The 22,138-nt window shown below is 39.6% G+C and overlaps 1 protein-coding gene across 4 annotated transcripts in view; it reads left to right on the top strand.

The window, feature by feature from the left end:
• The window catches only part of NR3C2 (nuclear receptor subfamily 3 group C member 2), a 412,159-nt gene that overhangs the window by 304,129 nt on the left and 85,892 nt on the right, over positions 1 to 22,138 (top strand). For all 4 annotated transcript variants that reach the window (XM_043484832.1, XM_043484841.1, XM_043484850.1 and 1 more), the window contains 2 exons: positions 10,778 to 11,122; positions 13,387 to 13,531. In XM_043484832.1, the coding sequence (XP_043340767.1) occupies positions 10,778 to 11,122; positions 13,387 to 13,531 (490 nt within the window). The remainder of the gene's footprint in view (positions 1 to 10,777; positions 11,123 to 13,386; positions 13,532 to 22,138) is intronic.

The raw sequence follows: 22,138 nt of genomic DNA on the forward strand, positions 1-22,138 counted from the left end.
GTACCCCACAGGCAGCTGCTGGCTTTGCCCCTTTCTGAATCCCTGTCTCCCGCAGGGAAGGTATCAGAATATGTTTGTTTTCTATAATCTTGTCACTGTGTCTGCAAAACCAGTGGACCCTTATTCAGTCTCCCTCAGACTCCTTGCGTCTCTGCTCAGATCTGGCGTCTGGTCTGAGGGACTCTCCTCTAAGAGTGTGTCAGCGGTGCTTAACGTGGAATGGAGTGGCCCCTCAGTGTCATGTGAATCACACCAAAAACACACCAAGGCACAGCGGGAATTAGCACAGAGGGATTTAGGAAAGTAGGAATGCTCATAGACAGGTCAACCATCTGCCTGCCATTGTCTGACTCAACACAGGTATAATCAGGAACACTGACTCCAGACTTATCATAGCCTGCTTTATAAACATAACTACTCTCTTATGTATTGATCCAGCTTCCCCAAGGTGGTAAGTGATTGTCTGGGCTCAGATTTTGTTATTTTTGTTATTCATCATCGCATTGCTCACAAAACCAGGGCACTTTCTACAGTGGGTGAATATTAGTTACTCGTGAAGCAATGGATAAATGTATGCTACAACAATGGTGACAGAACTATGTTTATTATAGAGCTAGCTATGGTTATCTTTATATACACAATAAAAGGTAATATATGGGGATCCTATATATACCTATACCTTCTGGGCTTCCCTAGTGGTTCAGATGGTAAAGTGTCTGCCTGCAACACAGGAGACCTGGGTTTGATCCCTGGGTTGAGAAGATCCCCTGGAGAAGGAAATGGCAACCCACTCCAGTACTCTTGCCTGGAAAATTCCATGGATGGAGGAGCCTGGTAGGCTACAGTCCATGAGATTGCAAAGAGTTGGACATGACTGAGCAACTTCACTGACTCACTCATATGGAGATCCACTAATCTGGATTGTCTCCGCCCCAGATTTAGTGAGGTTATGATTGACAAAAGTTATATATGTTTAACGTGGACAGTGTGGTATTGTGGCAGCAATATATCTGTGTAATGAACCCCACAATTGAGCTAATTAATGTGCCCATCACCTCACATAGTTACCACTGGTGGGTGTGTATGGTGGTCCAAGTTTGGGTTTCAGTTTGCCTTAGCATGTTTTTTATACTAATAAAAATCAATAATGCCTGTGATATACATGATTTGTTAAATTATATATGTTAATGTGAGCTTATCTAGGGATACTTTTAAGAACACTCAGTTTTCAGATTCCCTAACCACTCAAAGAGATTTACAAGCAACCAGAATGCCACTTCCTTATTATCACTTGAGCAGCTAATGATTTATTCATAAAGCAACATGCCCCTGACCCTCACACCAGTTCTGTTTATGTGTATGGCTTTGAGAAACATTGATGCTCTTTTTTCTATTAGTAAAAACCAAAGTTTTTCTGCTAAATGGTTAAATCTGTAGGAAGATGACATTCCTTCATTTGGTGTCATGACATAAAAATACCTAGTTTTTTTTCCCCTTAACGTGGAGCATCTTCCTCCACTCAAGGGAGAAAGGGAGAAAACACGTGGATAAAGAGGATGAGGAAAATAGGTAAGCACGATTAGGAGGAAAGTAGCAAGAAAAATGGTCTGTGAAAGAGAGAAGACGAGCTGGATGCTGGTATTGTCCTGTGGGTTTAAACGAGTAATTACATTTGGCCTGTGAACAGAAAAATACATGTTTTCATATAACCTCAATATATCCTCTCTAATATTTACTGCCAAGACCTAAAATTTCAAGACATGACATGAAGCATTTCTAAAATGATACAATTCTCCCTTGAAATCTTTCCAGTGCAATGTTGTGATTGAAAAATCTCCCCATCAGTCTTTTATTCTACATGAGATTGCGGGGGGACAAAAAAAATGTCCTGATGACCCATCTAGAAGTCTATAAAGAATCTGTAATTGAACACACTTGACAAAGATCATGATGAAAGTACCATGATATCCCGTGTATCCCATCATTTTACTGGGAGATGCAGAAGCTGTCTATATCATTCCTAGCCGGCTGTTGTTCTGCACAATGACAGTTGGTCAAAAGGATATGTAGCAGGCCAGGTGGGCCTCAGGAGGCACAGCAAACCAGAAAGGAAGTCAGAGCATGTTTCAGGGCCTTTGTGCATCTTGAGACCCCATTGGGAACTTTTCACAGTTTTTATAGGGTCCTACCAGCTGCTTCCTGCCTGCTGTTCTGCTTATCAGTTTGGATAAGAAGCAGGACCTCCATTTCACAGCTCCCAAGGGAATAGTTCATGGGCAGTCTATAGCATTCTGTCCCCCAGCCATGCCAGGAGAAAGTGGCTGCCAAGATGCTGTTAATAATTAAAGGACTTGGTAGTGGGGGCAGTTGCTAAGTATATAACATTACTGTGACATCCAGGTAAACAAGTGAAAATTCCTCTAGGCCCATGTGGGACTAGAGATGTTCACAGTCATACTAATACTCACCCACCCACCCTGAAACTGTTGCTGGCAGTAAGAAATGAAGTATGAAAAAAAGAAAAAAAAAAAAGAAATGAAGTGTGTCTGTGGGCCACCTGGGAACGTGAGTTCCCAAACCCAGAGGTCATTAACTCCATGTTAATTTAGTAAGGTGGTAGGTAGTGATAAGACCCCAAATTTATGTTCCTGGATCCTCTGGATAATAGAAACATGCTCATTAAGTATCTTTGGCCAAAAATTTTCCTGTTTAATTAGCATACATCTTAATTATACACTTGGATTTGAAGCTGGTGCTAATCTTTAAGTGTTAAAAAAAATAGATAAAGAGAAAAGGATTAGGAGACTGCTTATCATAGAGGTTAAGAATGTGGGCTCTGGCTTTATCCCAGGGATGCAAGGATTCTTCAATATTTGCAAATCAATCAATGTGATATACCACATTAACAAATTGAAAGATAAAAACCATATGATTATCTCAATAGATGCAGAGAAAACCTTTGACAAAATTCAACATCCATTTATGATTAAAAAAAAAAAAACTCCAGAAATCAGGCATAGAAGGAACATACCTCAACATAGTAAAAGCCATATATGATAAACCCACGGCAAGCATTATCCTCAGTGGCAAAAAATTGAAAGCATTTCCTCTAAAGTCAGGAACAAGACATGGGTGCCCGCTCTCACCACTACTATTCAACATATTTTTGGAAGTTTTAGCCACAGAAAAGAAATAAAAGGAATCCAGATTGGAAAAGAAGAAGTAAAACTCTCACTGTTTGCAGATGACATGATCCTCTACATAGAAAACCCTAAAGACTCTACCAGAAAATTACTAGAGTTAATCAATGAATATAGTAAAGTTGCAGGATATAAAATTAATACACAGAAATCCCTTGCATACCTATACACTAACAATGAAAAAACAGAATGAGAAATTAAAGAAACAATTGCATTCACCATTGCAATGAAAAGAATAAAATACTTAGGAATACATTTACCTAAAGAAACAGAAGACCTATATATAGAAAACTATAAAACACTCACTAATGAAAGAAATCAAAGATCCCACAAATAGATGGAGAAATATACCATGTTCATGGATCAGAAGACTCAATATGGTGAAAATGAGGAAACTACCCAAAGCAATCTATAGAGTCAATGCAATCCCTATCAAGCTACCAACGGTATTTTTCACAGAACTAGAACAAATAATTTCACAATTTGTATGGAAATGCAAGAAACCTTGAATAGCCAAAGCAGTCTTGAGAAAGAAGAACAGAATTGGGGGAATCAACCTGCCTGACTTAAGGCTATCCTACAAAGCCACAGTCATCAAGACAGTATGGTACTGGCACAAAGACAGAAACACAGATCAATGGAACAAAATAAAAAGCCCAGAGATAAATCCATGTACCTATGGACACTTTTTCTTTGACAAAGGAGGCAAGAATATACAATGGAGAAAAGACAATATCTTTAACAAGTGATGCTGGGAAAACTGGTCAAGCACCTGTAAAAGAATGAAATTAGAACACCTTCTAACACCATACACAAAAATAAACTCAAAATGGATTAAAGATCTAAATGTAAGACCAGAAACTATAAAACTCCTAGAGGAAAACATAGGCAAAACACTCTCTGACATAAATTAAATCACAGCAAGATCCTCCATGACCCACCTCCCAGAGTAATGGAAATAAAAGCAAAAATAAACAAATGTGACCTAATTAAACTTAAAAACTTTTGCACAACAAAGGAAACTATAAGCAAGGTGAAAAGACAACCTTCAGAATGGGAGAAAATAACAGCAAATGAAGCAACTGACAATTAATCTCAAAAATATACAAGCAGCTCATGCAGCCCAATACCAGAAAAACAAATGACCCAATAAAAAAAAAATTGGCCAAAGATCTAAACAGACATTTCTCCAAAGAAGACATACAGATGGCTAACAAACACATGAAGAGATGCTCAACATCATTCATCATAAAAGAAATGCAAATCAAAATCACAGTCAGGTACCATCTCACACTGGTCATAATGGCTGCTATCAAAAACAAAAAAGAAAGATGGTAATGACGACCCTGTATACAAGACAGCAAAAGAGACACAGATATAAAGAACAGACTTTTGGACTCTGTCTGAGAAGACGAGGGTGGGATGATATAGCATTGAAACATGTATATTACCATACGTGAAATAGATGACCAGTCCAAGTTGTATGCATGAAACAGGGCACTCAAAGCCAGTGCACTGGGACAGCCCAGAGGGATGGGATGGGGAGGGAGGTGGGAGGGGCTTTGGGACAGGGGGACACAGGTACCCCCATGGCTGAGTCATGTCAATGCATGGCAAAAACCACCACAATATTGTAAAGTAATTAGCCTCCAGTTAAAATAATTAATTTTAAAAAAAGAGTGTGGGATCTGAGCTATGGCCAGATTCCAAACCTAGCTCTGCTGTTCAGCAGCCCTGCAGCCTTAAAGAAATACTTACTAACTCTGTGCATCAGTTTTTCCACCTGTACCTTGAAAGTAATGATTGCCTAATCATGGGGTCCTGGTTTGCACTGGAATACTTAAGACCATTACAAGTTGTTTGGAACTGTGCTTGGTACATAAGTGCTCAGTAAATTGAGTTTATTGTTATTTCAGTTTTGAGGTTTTCAGAGTAATAATTCTACAGATTAAAAAGGAATAATAACAATTCAGGAATTTTATCTTAAAATCTCAGAAGCTTGCATTTCCTGCACAGAAGTAAATTAATACATTATATATGAAATAGTTTATTCAAATGTGTACAATGTGAAAATGAAATAAATTTAGTCAACAAACACTTATTGAGTACCCACAAGCATCACGGAAAGTGATGTTATAGGGATACATTAGACATTAACAACTTTCAGGAACTTAAATTTTAGAAGACAGCATGTGTTGGAGAACAGTATAAAATTTTCAAGCATTTTAGAAGGGCTACTTTGAGTAATATGATTATTATGTAACTATACTCTTTTTAGAAAAAGATATTGGATGAAACACTTGGCTGAAGAATCTACACACTGAAAATATTTATTTTCTTGAACTATTTAAGGAAATAGAGATAATTACTCAATTACAGGTGTCCCACATATATTCATAAGATCATAACATAAAATTAAATGTAGCCAAAATGCTAAGCAAACTATAGATAATCTTCTCAATAGGTGCTGCTACAGACCAGAACCTTGTGTATAAATGCTAGAAAAAATATTAAGCATTCTTCTTCAGGTTTCATAACATTGACCTTAAATCAGTGATGAAAATAGATGCAGCATTATAGATTGAAAGCCTAAAACAAGTATGAATCTCATAATTAATTTGCAAGCAAATATAACTTAATAAAATTTGAGAATACCACCCTTAGCTATTTCTTGTCAATCAAATGATTGCTATCATTAGATGTAATCTTTTAAAGAGTAAGGACATTTTAATGAACTGGAATAGTTTTAATATCTGTGAAATTATGTGAAAAAATGAAAGTAATGTTGATGCACTCTTTCAGATGTTAATAATAATTTTCAGCATTGTTTTAGTTTTCTTATCCATTTAGCCCTCTGTGAAATCAGGGATAGAAACACTATCATTCTCATTTTTTGGATGAATCAGTTGAGGCTTAGAGAGAACTTTATGTGACACAGATGCAGTTAGTTCCAAATATCTGACTCCTCATATGGCTAATCTGTGCAATCGAGGATTTTCTCAAGCACTTATAGAGTCATCCATTGACCGGCATTTGGGATTATCTGCATGTTTGATTCTTTTCTTCTCCTTCTCTATTTGGCCTAGTTTGTGAGGCATTTAGTGATTATTTTTCTTCAGTTCATTCACTCATTCCTCCATCAGAAGCATCTTGGTTCCCTACTGTACACTCAGAACTGCTGGGCAGTACTTAACCAGCAGCTCTCCATTAACATATGTAAATAGACTGCACCTGCTTCTTACAGACAATTCTAAAACTCGGATTTTTCTGCCTCTTATGAGAAATAAAATGATCTGAAATAATTGAAATTTTTTAACTGTTAATTGGTAATTTCAAACTCCCTAAAGATAGGAATGACATCTTGTTCATCTCTTAAGCCCAGCTCCAACATTTAATGAATGGGTGGCAGATACGTCTTGTCTTTTATCTGTAACAGTAAGTGCTTCTGGGATGAAAGTGGTATAATGACAAGCATGAATGGTTATTTTGAAAATCAGGTTAACTGGTGTGGCATAGCTCTCAGCTCAGTTCAGTTCAGTTGCTCAGTCATGTCTGTTTACGACCCCATGGACTGCAGCTCGCCAGGCCTCCCTGTCCAGCACCAACTCCCGGAGTTTACTCAAATTCATGTCCATGGATTCGGTGATGCCATCCAACCGTGTCATCCTCTGTCATCCCCTTCTCCTCCTGCCTTCAATCTTTCCCAGCATCAGAGTCTTTTCCAATAAGTCAGCTCTTTGCATCAGGTGGCCAAAGTATTGGAGTTTCAGCTTCAGCATCAGCCCTGCATTGAATATTCAGGACTGATCTCCTTTAGGATGGACTGGTTGGATCTCCTTGCAGTCCAAGGGACTCTCAAGAGTCTTCTCCAGCACCACAGTTCAAAAGCATCAATTCTTCGGTGCTCAGCGTTCTTTATACTCCAGCTCTCACATCCATACATGACCACTGGAAAAATCATAGCCTTGACTAGATGGACCTTTGTTGGCAAAGTAATGTCTCTGCTTTTTAATATGCTGTCTAGGTTGCATAGCTCTACTCTGTGTTAAATATGTATCCTGTAAGTTCCTCATACACATTAGAACTAAGTTAAAGATGTCTGGTACTTCAGGAGTTTAAAAATAAATTAACTTAATAAAATGGAAAAGCTTACAGTTGTAAGGCAAGTTATTACCAGAGCTCTAAACTCATTTGGAAGTGAGAGTTGGACCATAACTGAGCACTGAAGAATTGATGCTTTTGAGCTATGATGTTGGAGAAGACTCTTGAGAGTCCTCTGGACTGCAAGGAGATCCAACCAGTCCATCCTAAAGGAAATCAGTCCTGAATATTCATTGGAAGGACTGATGCTGGAGCTGAAGCTCCAATACTTTGGCCACCTGATGCAAAGAACTGACTATTGGAAAAGACCCTGATGCTGGGAAAGATCGAAGGCAGGAGGAGAAAAGGATAACAGAGGATGAGATGGTTGGATGGCATCACTGACTTGATGGACACGAGTTTAAGCAAGCTCTGGGAGATGGTGATGGACAGGGAAGCCTGGCATGCTGCAGATCCATGGGATCACAATGAGTCAGACATGATTGAGCAACTGAACTGAATTAAAATGAAGCTTATTTGGCATGTCTGAGCTTTCTCTATTATTATCCATTTATTCACTAATTCACCCATCTTTCCCATTATCTAATAAACTCTTCATCAACCCCACCCACCTGCTATCCATCCACCAATCCTCTCATCTACCTTCCAGTTCTCCTACCCCATCCCCCATCTTTCTTTTACCATGTCTATCATTGTTACTGTTGTTTAGTTGTTAAGTTGTGTCCAACTCTTTTGCGACCCTATGGACTGTAGCCCACCAGGCTCCTCTGTCCATGGGACTTCTTAGGCAAGAATACTGGAGTGGGTTGCCATTTCCTTCTCCAGGAGATCTTCCCAACCCAGGAATCAAACCTGCATCTCTTGCGTCTTCTGCATTGACAGGCAGATTCTTTAGCACCACCTGGGAAGCCCAAAGTTATTCAATACAAAACAGGAAATCCACATTAACATTCCACTGATCACAGAAGAAAGAAATCCACTCAAACAAAGATAGACTTCTGTTATTAAATCAGTACCTTTTCCTGGACAAAACTCGAGTTCCCCATGGAGAGCAGAGGGAAGACTCGCTTGTCAAGCAAAGAGGGATCTGTTCTGCATGACTGAGCCATCAAGAGAGACAGGAACGAAAAGCAGTTGCTATTGCACCATTTACAGTAGCCAAGACATGGAAACCACCTAAATGTCCATCAAGAGATGAGCGGATAAAGAAGTGGTACATTTATACAGTGGAATATTACTCAGTCATTAAAAAGAACAAAAGAATGCTATTTGCTGCAACATGGATGGAACTTGAGATTAACATACTAAGCAAACTAAGTCAGAGAGTGAAAGACAGGTACCATATTATACGACTTATATGTGGAAGGTAAAATACAACACAAATGAACCTATCTACAAAACAGACAGACAGAACAGACATGTGGTTGCCAAGGGGGCAGGGTTGGGGAGAGGGAAGTTTTGGGAGTTTGGGATCAGTGGATGCAAAGTACTATACATGGAATGGATCAACAACAAGGTCCTGTATCGCACAGGGATCTATATTCAGTATCCTGTGATAAACCATAATGGAAACGAATATGAAATCTGTGTGTGTGGACCTGAGACACTTTGCTATGCTGTAGAAACTAACACAACACTGTAAACCAACCATACTTCAATAAAAAATTTGTAAGTAGTTGCTTAAAGTTAATACTGATTCTTTGGTTTTAATTAAGATGAACGCATTGTTTGTTGTCCAAAATGTGGTACTTTTAGGAGTAGAGGGGGGGGGGGACTTAACTAATAATCATGCTGGGAAAGAGGCATAAACCAAATTGATCTAGGCCAGGACTGTTCTAGATAAATGAGAACATGGTCTCTTGTACATATATTCTCCTGGAACTCTAAAGTGGTATTCCTGTACAGTATTTTGTGATCTCTTTTAATTATAGCCCATGTGATATGTGAATTGTTTGTTTATAGTAAAAAAAAAAATAGTAGGAGAGATTTTTAAAGATTGTGTAATGGTATAACTCACACCTGCCTTTTTTAATAGCATTAATTTCCTGTACGTTTACTAGTTAGCACTCCAATTTGGAATCATCTAGATACTTCATTTCTTCCCTTCTGTTATCTTGCTTTGAGGTGGATTGCAACCCCATTCATACAGTGGAAATGTGTAAATCACTTGTGCAGGCGTAACATTTACCAAGGTGACGTGGGGGCTGTCAAAGAGGAGGAACACCCAATCCTTATGTCTCAGCAGTTCACAGTATAGCTGGGATCTTGGTCTAACAGCATTTGCACAAAATAGCTACTCCAAGTAAGCAAGTGGTTACATGTAGGCCTCAGCAAGAAGATTAGGTGGCAGAGAAACACCAAAGGGGAACAAGTCAAGGGCCAGGGAAAGCTAATTAGAGGGAGCAGAAACAGGGCTCAGACCTAAGTTCACTGAGGTCAGACTAGCTCTTGTTGCCAACTCTGGTGGATAATAGGTGGGAATTTTTTATTTATATAAGATTTAGTTGAGGCATATATAACTTAATAGCATCTGAAGTAAGTTGCCCTTCCTCTGAACTCTTACATCTATTTTACATGTGCTAGCTGTGTGATCTTGGACAGACTTCTCAGCCCTTCTGGTCTCACTTTCCTCATTATAAAATGAGAATTGTAATAGTACCTAGCCATAAAACTGACAAAGTTGTTAAAGTGGTTAATTTATAGAAAGCATATAGGACAATGCCTGCTATCAGAAAAATATTGAAAAAGAACTGTTCTTACCAGTATAGCAAGACATCTTTAGAGAAAAAATGTGCTTTCATCAATATAAGTTAATATATGATTGCAATTTACCTCATGGACAGTATCCCCAACATGACCTTTTATTTAATTCTCTTCTTTGGTACTATTTATTGCATTTCATTTTTATTGAGATAATAATTGACATATAGCACTATGGCAGCTCACTCCAGTATTCTTGCCTGGAGAATCCCATGGACAGAGGAGCCCAGTGGGCTATAGTCCAGGGTCACAAAGAGGGGGATACTACTCAAGCGACTTGAAAGAAGTGAAAGTCGCTCAGTCCTGTCAGACTCTTTGCTACCCCATGCTATGGACTTCTCCAGACCAGAACACTGGAGTGGGTAGCCTTTCCCTTCTCCAGGGATCTTCCCAACTCAGGGATAGAATCCAGGTCTCCTGCAACGCAGGCGGACTCTTGACCAGCTGAGCCACCGGGGAAGCCCAACATGCACTATATAAGGTTACAGTGTACAGCTTAATGATTTTAATGACTTTACATTATGAAATGATTATCCCAGTCAGTTTAGTAAACAGTCAGACCCTCATATGGACACAAAATGAAAAAAATAAAATTTTTTCTTGTAACTCAACAATATTCATTCATCTGTAACATATGGAAATGCTGTACTTGACATATTTATCAGGCCAAACATAATCTTAATTTGCCCTTATTGTTTATCCCTTTCTTTTTTCAGCTCGGAAGTCCAAGAAGTTGGGGAAGTTAAAAGGGATTCACGAGGAGCAGGCGCAGCAGCCTCCACCCCCACCCCCGCCGCCCCAGAGCCCCGAGGAAGGCACTACATACATCGCGCCTGCGCAGGAGCCCTCGGTCAACTCGGCGCTGGTCCCGCAGCTCTCCACGATCTCCCGAGCGCTCACTCCTTCCCCTTCTATGATCCTTGAAACCATCGAGCCCGAGATTGTATATGCAGGCTATGACGGCTCCAAACCGGATACGGCCGAAAACCTGCTCTCCACCCTCAACCGCTTGGCCGGCAAGCAGATGATCCAAGTTGTGAAGTGGGCGAAGGTACTTCCAGGTGAGGACGGGCTCTCCTTTCTGGGTCTGCATCCTGAGCTGGGCGCCTCAGGGCCACCGAGTGCGCCGTATGCAACAGTGCGATTGAGTTAGCGTTCGCCTCAATCCTGAGACCCAATTGTTGTTTTTTTTTTTTTTTAACTTGATGTCAAATTCAGTGTGTAGGAAAAATCTGGTGAGTGTGCTCATTTCTCTTGAGACATTAGCGTTAAGTATTCTACTGTTAATATAAAGTATGCATTTCTTATGTTGACGATTGAAATGGAACATTTCATCCCGGTATTATTAATAAGGCAAAAACACATTCTAGTTGTCAAAGCCCAGAATAAGCCCGTTATTAGCAGCTGATAACAATAGCTAATCTCAGCCTAAACCAGGTTAATTAAGACATACACACTACTGTATATAAAATAGTCACATATACTATATATGGGCCTTTCAGGTGGCACTAGTGGTAAAGAACCCGCCTGCCAGTGCAAGAGATGTAAGAGACATGGTTTCAGTCCCTGAATTGGGAAGATTCCCTGGAGAAGGGCATGGCAACCCACTCTAGTATTCTTGCCTGGAGAATCCCCTGGATGGAGGAGCCTGATAGACTATGGTCCACAGGGTCACAAAGAGTCAGACATGAATGAAGCGATTGAGCATGCATGCACATACATATCTATATATAAAAAATATATAGCACAGGAAACTCTACTGAATACTCTGTAATGACCTCTATGGAAAAAGAATCTAAAAAAGAGAGGATATATGTATATATTCTGATTATAACTATATATATATATATGTAATTATATATCCTGTATATAAACTGATTCACTTTGCTATACACCTGAAACTAACACAATATTGTAAATCAATTATACTCCAATAAATATTAATTTTTAAAAAAGACCTGTCAAGTAAGCTTTAGGGGTCTCTGCATCTTGCTGAAAATATCATCTTACCTCCAGCACCCTATCAGTTGTCCTTGAAATTCCTAATTTGGTCATTTTTTATGCTGTAGAATTTTATTAATAAGGTCCCTGTTAATCTATGGAAACATCGCTTAGAATTGCAATCACATTGTCCCAGTTCATTAATCCAAAGCCATTTCTTAGATGACCTGTGATCACCCAGCAGCTATAAAACAAAAGATAATCAGAAGCCCTAATTCTTTGAAGGGAGGCTTGCCCAGGTGAAACTACATGAACAGAAGGATACCCTGGTGCCCCTTGGAGTACAGAGGGTGGAAAAAGAAATGAACGAAGGATGAATTGAGGCCCAGAATGGGAGACTGTGGGTGAGGCAGGACCAGCGCCAAGGTTGCTTAATGACATGCGTGCTCAGTCATCCAGTCGTGTCTGACTCTTAGACCCCCATAGATTGTAGCCTGCCAGGCTCTTCTGTGTTTGGGATTCTCCAGGCAGGAATACTGGAGAGGGTTGCCATTTCCTCCTCCAGGGCATCTTCCTGACCCTGGGATTGAACCCGCGTCTCCTGAGTCTCCTGCATTGCAGGCAGATTCTTTACTGTGGAGCTATTGAGGACGCCCTGCCAAGGATGCTTATTCTGCCTCAAAAGTCTGGTTATTCCCAACTAAGGGAAGCAAGGAATAAGACTTTTTAAATCCCTGCAAACTCATGAAAATTAACCAGGAAACCAGGCTTCCCTGGTGGCTCAGACAGGAAAGAGTCTGCCTGCAGTGTGGGAGACCTGGGTTCGATCCCTGGGTTGGGAAGATCCCCTGGAGAAGGAAGTGGCAACCCACTCCAGTGTTCTTTCCTGGAGAATTCCGTGAACAAAGGAACCTGGTGGGCTACAGGCCATGGGGTCATGGAGTCAGACTAGACTGAGTGACTGACTTTCACTTCACTTCATGAAAACTAAAATCTTCCACCACTGTTGCAGGTATGCAGTAGTAGACAGTCATTAAATTATCTTTGGTTTTGAAGATACCGGTTGTGAGTAGGCTGAAGCAAGTGGCAAAGGTTAACACAAATTCTTTCAGTCTCACTAAGGGTGGTAGACCACCATCCACAGTGAAACTTCCAGGACATCTTAGTTTTCTTAGCCCTGGCAGTTTATACTTCTTAAGAATTTAGGGTGAATTTAACATAATGTTAAACAAGGCCAGGTCCATGATAGGTACTCTGGAAGTAACTGTGGAATTGATTTGAGTCAATGAGAGAAAGGGGGCGGTGGGGGTGGACTGAAGAAGTTTCTTCCTGGGATGTACTTAAATGCTAAGTGTTTTCTGTGGTAAATTGTTCTGTTCTTCAGGATTTAAAAACCTGCCTCTTGAGGACCAAATAACCCTCATCCAGTATTCTTGGATGTGTCTGTCGTCATTTGCCTTGAGCTGGAGATCGTACAAACATACAAACAGCCAGTATCTCTATTTTGCACCAGACCTAGTCTTTAATGAGTAAGTACCTATTCATTAGTCTTCATAAAATAAACTAAGGAGTCATTCATTGTGCTTTTTTTTGATTTCTAACAGATGTACCTCTATGAAAGAGTACACTGATATGTGTGTGTGGTTTTTATGGTTGTGCTGGGTCTTCACTGCTGCACACAGGCTTTCTCTGGTTGCGGTGAGCAGTATATCTGTATGGACTTTTTCTATTTGCAGTGCATGGATTTCTCCTTCCAGTGGCTCCTCTGATTATAGAGCTTAGGTTCTAGGACATGTGAGCTTCAGCAGTTGTAGCACATGGGTCCCATAGTTGCAACTCACAGGCCCTAGAGTGCAGGCTTCAGTAGTTGCAGCATATGGGCTTTAGTTCCTCCATGGCATGTGGAATCTTCCCGCACCAGGAATCGAACCCATATCACCCGCATTGGCAAGCAGACTCCTATCCACGGTAGGGAAGTCCCACCAATGTTTTTTAAGAGCTAAAATGCTATCAAGACTTTCCTGGTGGTCCAGTGGTTAAGACGCCACATTTATTTGCAGCAGGTGTGGGTTTGATCCCTAATTGGGGAACTAAGATCCCACATCCCATGCAGCAAGGCCAAAAAATTTTAAAAGTTAAAAAAAAAAAAGCAAATAGAAAAAGCTATCATTTGAGAACCTAAAAATTACTTTTTATAAAATTATAATGCACATGTCTGAGTATGTGTAAGAAATTGTCCCAAAAAAAGATAATCCAATTGGCTCCCAAAACTTGATTGGTACAAAGCCACAATTAATAGAAAAGCATCTTTTCTGCTGTCTGCTCCAGTTGGGAAGACTGTCTAATTTCTAGGAAATGTGAGCGTATAAAGTGCCAGTTTTTGAGCACGTTCATAGAGTGATTCTTTTGTTAACAGTATACAGCTGCTCACTGTGTTTTCATGACAATCATAATTACCCTTCTTTGCAATTGTAAGAGAAGCCAAAATGTTATTCTGTAGTGAAACATTTTTAGTTTTATGATGCATTTTAAAAAGATTGAAAGAACTGTAATAGACTTTTCTTTGGCCATGAATTCCTCCCTATGTTAAGTTTAACATTTTAATATTGTTTGCATTCCACATTAGCACATTCCGTTTATGTTTATATCTAGCCATGCTTCTTTGTAATTGTTGGGTCAAGAAATACTTAAAATAAAAAGGAACATTTGAATGATGATAGTAACCACAGCCATATTCTAACAGATGGCTCTCTAGAGATATGAAAACAGGGGTTTTTCAATAGGGAAGGAAGCAGATGAGAATTAGATTGGTGAGGTAAGAGACAGAAGGGACATGAAAGATTCAAAGTGGACACGTAGTGCCTAAATACCTAAATTGTACTGGTGGTAGTTTTCCTGAGAAAATCACTTCATCCAGTTATAGTGGACCAGAGAGGCAGTTTTAGTTCAAGATAAATTAGGAGCATCAGTTGTTGGTTCCTAGGGTGACCATTCTTTTGGCAATCAGAACAAATAATTCTATGAGTACATAAATTTTCACCAAAAGCATGAAATGAGGCCAAACAAGTGATATGCACATTTTAATTTGTTTGTTTTCCTCAGTAACCAGCTGATGTTATTAAACAGTAAGCTTGTTTTCCAATGTGGTCTGTAAACCAAAAGGAAAGCATTTTGGGATTCCCCAAGGGTCCACTGGTTAGGCCACTGTGCTTCCACTGCTGGGAGCCCCTATTTGATCCCTGGTTGGGAAACAGATCCTGTAAGCTGCTCAGTGTGGCCAAGAAAAAAAAGAAAACACATTAAGGAGGGTCTTTGCTTTAAGAGGACATGTGGGTAAATTAGAATCTCTTAGTTCCATCCAGATGTCTCCTTTAGGTTTTAACAGAAGATTCAAATAATCCACTTAATCTCATTCAGTGACTCTATTGATTGTTTATTGTCAAATGTGCATAATGTAAAATGTTCCTCTTTAACCATTCATGGTACACAGTAGCATTATAATTGCATTGACTTCACTGTGTTCCCATCACCATCCATGTCCAGTACTTTTTTCATCATCCCAAACAGAAACTCTAGACCCATTGAGCAATAACTCAGCATCCTCCTTTCCCGCAAAGCCCTGATAACTTGCCTATTCTAGATATTTCATATAAATGGAACCATGTAATATGTGTCTTTTTTTTTTTTGTCTGGCTTATTTCACTTAGCATAATGTTTTCAAGGTTCATCCTTACTGTAGCAGGTATCAGAATTTCATTTCACGGCTGGATAATACTCCATTGTATGTGTGTAGACTTTATCTCGTTATTTGCAGATTCTGTATTTGTGCATTGGTCTTCTGGCACATTTATTTGTAAACCCAAAGTCAGTGTTTGCCGCACAGAGAGGCAGTGAATTTGCGGTACCTGACCTGGGCATTTCAGCTGAGACTCTGCCTTCTTGTTCCAGTTCTCGTATGGTAAACAAGTCTCTTTTACATGGTCTATTTAGTACCATGTATTTTTTGCATTGTTGTGCTTTTTTGTGATGATTTCACTGTTTAAAATGACCCATGAGCAGAATGCTGTAGTGCTTTCTGGTGTTCCTAAGTGCAAGAAGGCTGTGATGTGCCTTAGGGAAAAAATACAGATGTTCAGTAAGCTTCTATCAGGCATGAGTAACGGTACAGTTGGCTGTGAGCTGAGTATTAGTGAATCAACAATATATGTTAATACGGTGTCTTTAAACAGAAATACACATAAAACAAGATTAGGTGTAGATCAGTTGATGAAAATGTTATGAGCAGTAGCTTCCAGGAACGTCACCCTGTATATCCCCTTGAAGGAGACATAGCTCAGTATTAGCTATTTTTGTGTCTACTGTAACTTTATAAAACATAATTGCCATGTTTGTTTCTTTTGTTTTTACCAAATAGAATTGACCACATTTTATCCATTCACGGACACTGATAAAATTAATGTCATTGAAGGTTTTTAGAAGTAGATAAGAAACCAAAAACAACAGAAAAGGTCATATAAGCTCTATGCATTTACTTGTTCTAGACAATATTAATAGAAATAAAATGGAAATAACCAAAAAATTTCCTTCTAACATTATAATTAGTTAAATAATATGACATTGTATAATTACTAGAATGAACATTTTGTTCTCTATTCTTAAAACCTCTGACCTCAACCGCAGCCTAGACTTACTAGATTTTCTCTCAAGTAGAAAGAGCAGGGCAGGAAATTAAATAAATAAACTTTGCATTTTTCAAAGCGGGGAAGAAAACCTACTCCCAGGAAACATTTAGAAATGACATGAAGCCTTTTGGCCAAATCCCATCAACAAATAGAGTTGTTGTGGTAACTCAATCACAAGATGCTGTCACAGACCCTATATATTTTAGGGAAATTAATAAGTTGCAGAGTATGGGGTACAACTGAAGTTTGTATGTGCATACTTCATTCTGAATTTATTGAGATATTTACTAACGCTCATCAATTTTCTAAGCAGTGATTTTTGAATTGTAAAATATATTAATATACCCTGTCTCATGGAATATATAGCCTAATGGAAGAGACAGACATTATCAAAAAATTCTAAGATCGTAATTGTGATAAGTACTGAAAGAAGAATACTTTGAGAGCAGTTAAGGAGAGGTATTGGTCTAGACAGGGAAGGACTCCCTGGGATTGATGAAGCTATTGTCATCCAGGGGAAGGAAGTACAGGAGGAGGAAAGTTGATTTAGGCTGAGGGATGCAGCAAGGCAACATCACAATGGACCTCAGTAAAAATGCAAAGATGCCCAAGGGCAGAATCAGCATCAGTTGTGGGTGGTTGGATTCTGACAGAAACTGGAGAAGAGGAAGAGGAAGTAGGTGTGTAAGATGACTTTCAAGCCTCAGCCATAATTACCAGGGAAGACATGGCACCACTCACTGGGTAAAGAGCTGGATTAGAGGACCAGGATTTGGGAGGGAAGAGAACGAGGCCAGTTTTAAATGTGTAAAGATTGAATTGCCTTTGACTCATTGTCTAAGAGGAGATGTCAAACGGGCAGTTAACTGTACAGATCAGAAACCTAAAGAGAGGTCCCACTGGAGAGAGAAATTTTCAAATACATCTTAGAGATGGGGGTTAAAAGAAGAAAGACAGGAGAGTGTTATCTCACAGATCCAGGGAAAGAGAGAACTTTGGAAAAGGAACTGTGGTGATCAGTGCTAAATGCTATCACAGTTCCAGTGAAATGGGGGCTGGAAGGTTTGAACATGCTTCTCCAAGGCCTGCCAACAACTTACATATTCATGTTCTCTGAACATGCCCCTGTGTTCCCCCATCAGTGCCCATACCTTATACCTTTCACCAAACAGAAGGAGACAGGCTGCCTTTTTGTGCCAGGGAGTAATGCATGCCATTCAGCTGAGGACAGAATGCACTGATGGGGCCCACCCTTGCTCTCCCACTCACCCTCAACTGTCTTGGACCCCCTCTCACCCACATTGGCAGCTCTTTATAGATGTCCATAAGCCCCCCATGTTTGATAGCACCTCCTCCCTGAAATCACAGACTCTGTCTTAATCATTTGTTAATTTCCAGCCCTTGGCATTGTGTCCAAGGCGTAGCAGGTTCTCCATAAATATTTGTGGAAAAAATGAATTATTGGGCAAATGCAGCAGACAATCTATTCATCAAGAGAGATTTTTAATTATCATTGCTATTTATGAGGTTGAAGTTTATGACCAAGAAGTGTGATATGGAAATGCATTGTTTTCACCAACAGAGGTGTAGCTATCTTTAAAACAGAGAAGAACACTTGAATAGTTGATTGTGTGTTTGCCTTCAACTGTGAAATGGATCTGAGAGTTCCCAAAGATCTTATCCTTCAGCTGTTATTGGAGCTAAAGGAAAGATACAAAGTAGGGAATAATAAGTAGAACATTATTTTTAAGTTTTTATTAAACATTGGGGTGAAGATATGAGTTAATACTTTAAATTAGAATACTAGAATTTTTATTATAAACTCAAAACTTTGAATTATGTATTAAATGATTCATTATTCAATTTTGCCTTGAAACAGTTTATCAAATATGGCTCCAGATCACTGTAAATATTCAAATTTATTATCAGTTTCAATACACATATTAAAACTCCCATTTAAGCCTGTAATGAAATTTCCTCAAATTTTTTAAATTTCTGAAATGAAGGTTCAGTGTGTTTTTCTCTTTTAAGTCCAGCCAATAAGATGTATGGGTCATGGTGGAGAGTTCTGACAAAATATGGTCCACTGGAGAGGGGAATGGCAAACCACTTCAGTATTCTTGCCTTGAGAACCCCATGAACGGTGTGAAAAGGCAGAAAGATAGGATACTGAAAGATGAACTCCCCAGGTCGGCAGGTGCCCAATATGCTACTGGAGATCAGTGGAGAAATAGCTCCAGAAAGAATGAAGAGATGGAGCCAAAGACAAAACAATACCCAGTTGTGTATGTGACTGTTGATGGAAGCAAGGTCCGATGCTGTAAAGAGCAATATTGCATAGGAACCTGGAATGTTAGGTCCATGAATCAAGGCAAATTGGAAGTGGTCAAAAGGAGATGGCAAGAGAGAACGTCAATATTTTAGGAATCAGTGAACTAAAATGGACTGGAATGGGTGAATTTCACTCAGATTACCACTATATCTACTACTGTGGGCAAGAATCCCTTAGAAGAAATGGAGTAGCCATCATAGTCAACAAAAGAGTCCAAAAAGCAGTACTTGGATGCAATCTCAAAAATGACAGAATGATCTCTGTTTGTTTCCAAGGCGAACTATTATAAATCACAGTAATCCAAATCTATGCACTGACCAGTAATGCTGAAAAAGCTAAAGTTGGACGGTTCTATGAAGACCTTTTAGAACTAACACCCAAAACAGATATCCTTTTCATTATAGGGGACTGGAATGCAAAAGTAGGAAGTCAAGAAACACCTGGAGTAACAGGCAAATTTGGCCTTGGAGTACAGAAAGAAGCAGGGCAAAGGCTAATAGAGTTTTGCCAAGAGAACACACTGGTCATAGCAAACACCCTCTCCCAACAACACCAGAGAAGACTCTACACATGGACATCACCAGATGGTCAACACCAAAATCAGATTGATTTCATTCTTTGCAGCCAAAGATGGAGAAGCTCTATACAGTCAGCAGAAAGAAGACCGGGAGCTGACTGTGGCTCAGATCATGAGCTCCTTATTGCCAAATTCAGACTTAAATTGAAGAAAGTAGGGAAGACCACTAGACCATTCAGGTATGACCTAAATCAAATCCCTTATGACTATACAGTGGAAGTGAGAAGTAGATTTAAGGGATTAGATCTGATAGACAGAGTACCTGATGAACTATGGATGGAGGTTCATGACATTGTACAGGAGACAGGGATAAAGACCATCCCCCCAGAAAAAAAATGCAAAAAAGCAAAATGGCTGTCTGAGGAGGCCTTACAAATAGCTGTGAAAAGAAGAGAAGTGAAAAGCAAAGGAGAAAAGGAAAGTTATTCCCATTTGAATGCAGATTTCCAAAGAATAGCAAGGAGAGAGAAGAAAGCCTTCCTCAGCAATCAATGCAGAGAAATAGAGGAAAACAACAGAATGGGAAAGACTAGAGATCTCTTCAAGAAAATTAGAGATACCAAGGGAACATTTCATGCAAAGACAGGCTCAATAAAGGACAGAAATGGTATGGACCTAACAGAAGCAGAAGATGTTAAGAAGAGGTGGCAAGAATACACAGAAGGACTGTACAAAAAAGATCTTCACGACCTAGATAATCACGATGGTGTGATCACTCACCGAGAGCCAGACATCCTGGAATGTGAAGTCAGGTGGGCCATAGAAAGCATCACTACAAACAAAGCTAGTGGAGGTGATGGAATTCCAGTTGAGTTGTTTCAAATTCCAAAAGATGATGCTGTCAAAGTGTGGCACTCAATATGCCAGCAAATTTGGAAAACTCAGCAGTGGCCACAGGACTGGAAAAGGTCAGTTTTCATTCCAATCCCAAAGAAAGGCAATGTGAAAGAATGCTCAAACTACTGCACAATTGCACTCATCTCAAACACTAGCAAAGTAATGCTCAAAATTCTCCAAGCCAAGCTTCAACAATAAGTGAAGCATGAACTTCCAGATGTTCAGCTGAATTTAGAAAAGGCAAAGGAACCAAGATCAAATTGCCAACATCCACTGGATCATTGAAAAAGCAAGAGAGTTCCAGAAAAATATCTACTTCCGCTTTATTGACTATGCCAAAGCCTTTGACTGTGTGGATCACAATAAACTGTGGAAAATTCTTCAAGAGATGGGAATATCAGACCACCTGACCTGCCTCTTGAGAAATCTGTATGCAGGTCAGGAAGCAACAGTTAGAACTGGACATGGAACAACAGGCTGGTTCCAAATAGGAAAAGGAGTATGTTAAAGCTATAGATTGTCACCCTGCTTATTTAACTTATATGCAGAGTACATCATGAGAAACGCTGCACTGGATGAACCACAAGCTGGAATCAAGATTGCCGGGAGAAATATCAATAACCTCAGATATGCAGATGACACCACCCTTATGGCAGAAAGCAAAGAAGAACTAAAAAGCCTCTTGATGAAAGTGAAAGAGAAGAGTGAAAAAGTTGTCTTAAAGCTTAACATTCAGAAAACTAAAATCACAGCATCTGGTCCCATCACTTCATGGCAAATAGATGGGGAAACAGTGGAAACAGTGGCTGACTTTATTTTTGGGGGCTCCAAAATCACTGCAGATGGTGACTGCAGCCATGAAATTAAAAGACACTTACTCCTTGGAAGGAAAGTTATGACAACCTATATAGCATATTAAAAAGCAGAGACATTACTTTGTTAACAAATGTTCGTCTAGTCAAGGCTGTGGTTTTTCCAGTGGTCATGTATGGATGTGAGAGTTGGACTGTAATGAAGGCTGGTGCCGAAGAATTGATGCTTTTGAACTATGGTGTTGGAGAAGCCTCTTGAGAGAGTCCCTTGGACTGAAAGGAGATCCGGCCAGTCAATCCTAAAGGAAAGCGGTCCTGAATGTTCATTGGAAGGACTGATGCTGAAGCTGAAACTCCAATACTTTGGCCACCTGATGCGAAGAACTGACTCATTTGAAAAGACCCTGATGCTGGGATAGATTGAAGGCCGGAGGAGAAGGGGACGACAGAGGAGGAGATGGTTGGATGGCATCACTGACTCCATGGACATGAGTTTGGATAAACTCCAGGAGTTGGTGATGGACAGGGAAGCCTGGCGTGCTGCAGTCCATGGGGTCAGAAAGAGTCGGACATGACTGAGCAACTGAACTGAATATTTTATAATTAAAAGTGTATATGTATTTTATTAATTTTATTGAGGTCTGGTTGATTTACAGTGTTTTGTTAATTTCTGCTGTACTGCAGTGACTTAGTTATACACATATATTGATATATTTTTTCATATTGTTTCCCATTGTGGTTTATCACAGGATGTTGAATATGATTCCTGTGCTATACAGTAGGAGGTTATTTCCTCATCCTATATATACTAGTTTGCATCTGCTAGTCCCAACCTCCGAATCCATCGCTCCTCACTCACTCTTCCCCCTTGACAATCACAAGTCTCTTCTCTATGT

The sequence above is a fragment of the Cervus canadensis genome, chromosome 1, assembly GCF_019320065.1.
Source record: "Cervus canadensis isolate Bull #8, Minnesota chromosome 1, ASM1932006v1, whole genome shotgun sequence".
NCBI lineage: Eukaryota > Metazoa > Chordata > Mammalia > Artiodactyla > Cervidae > Cervus > Cervus canadensis.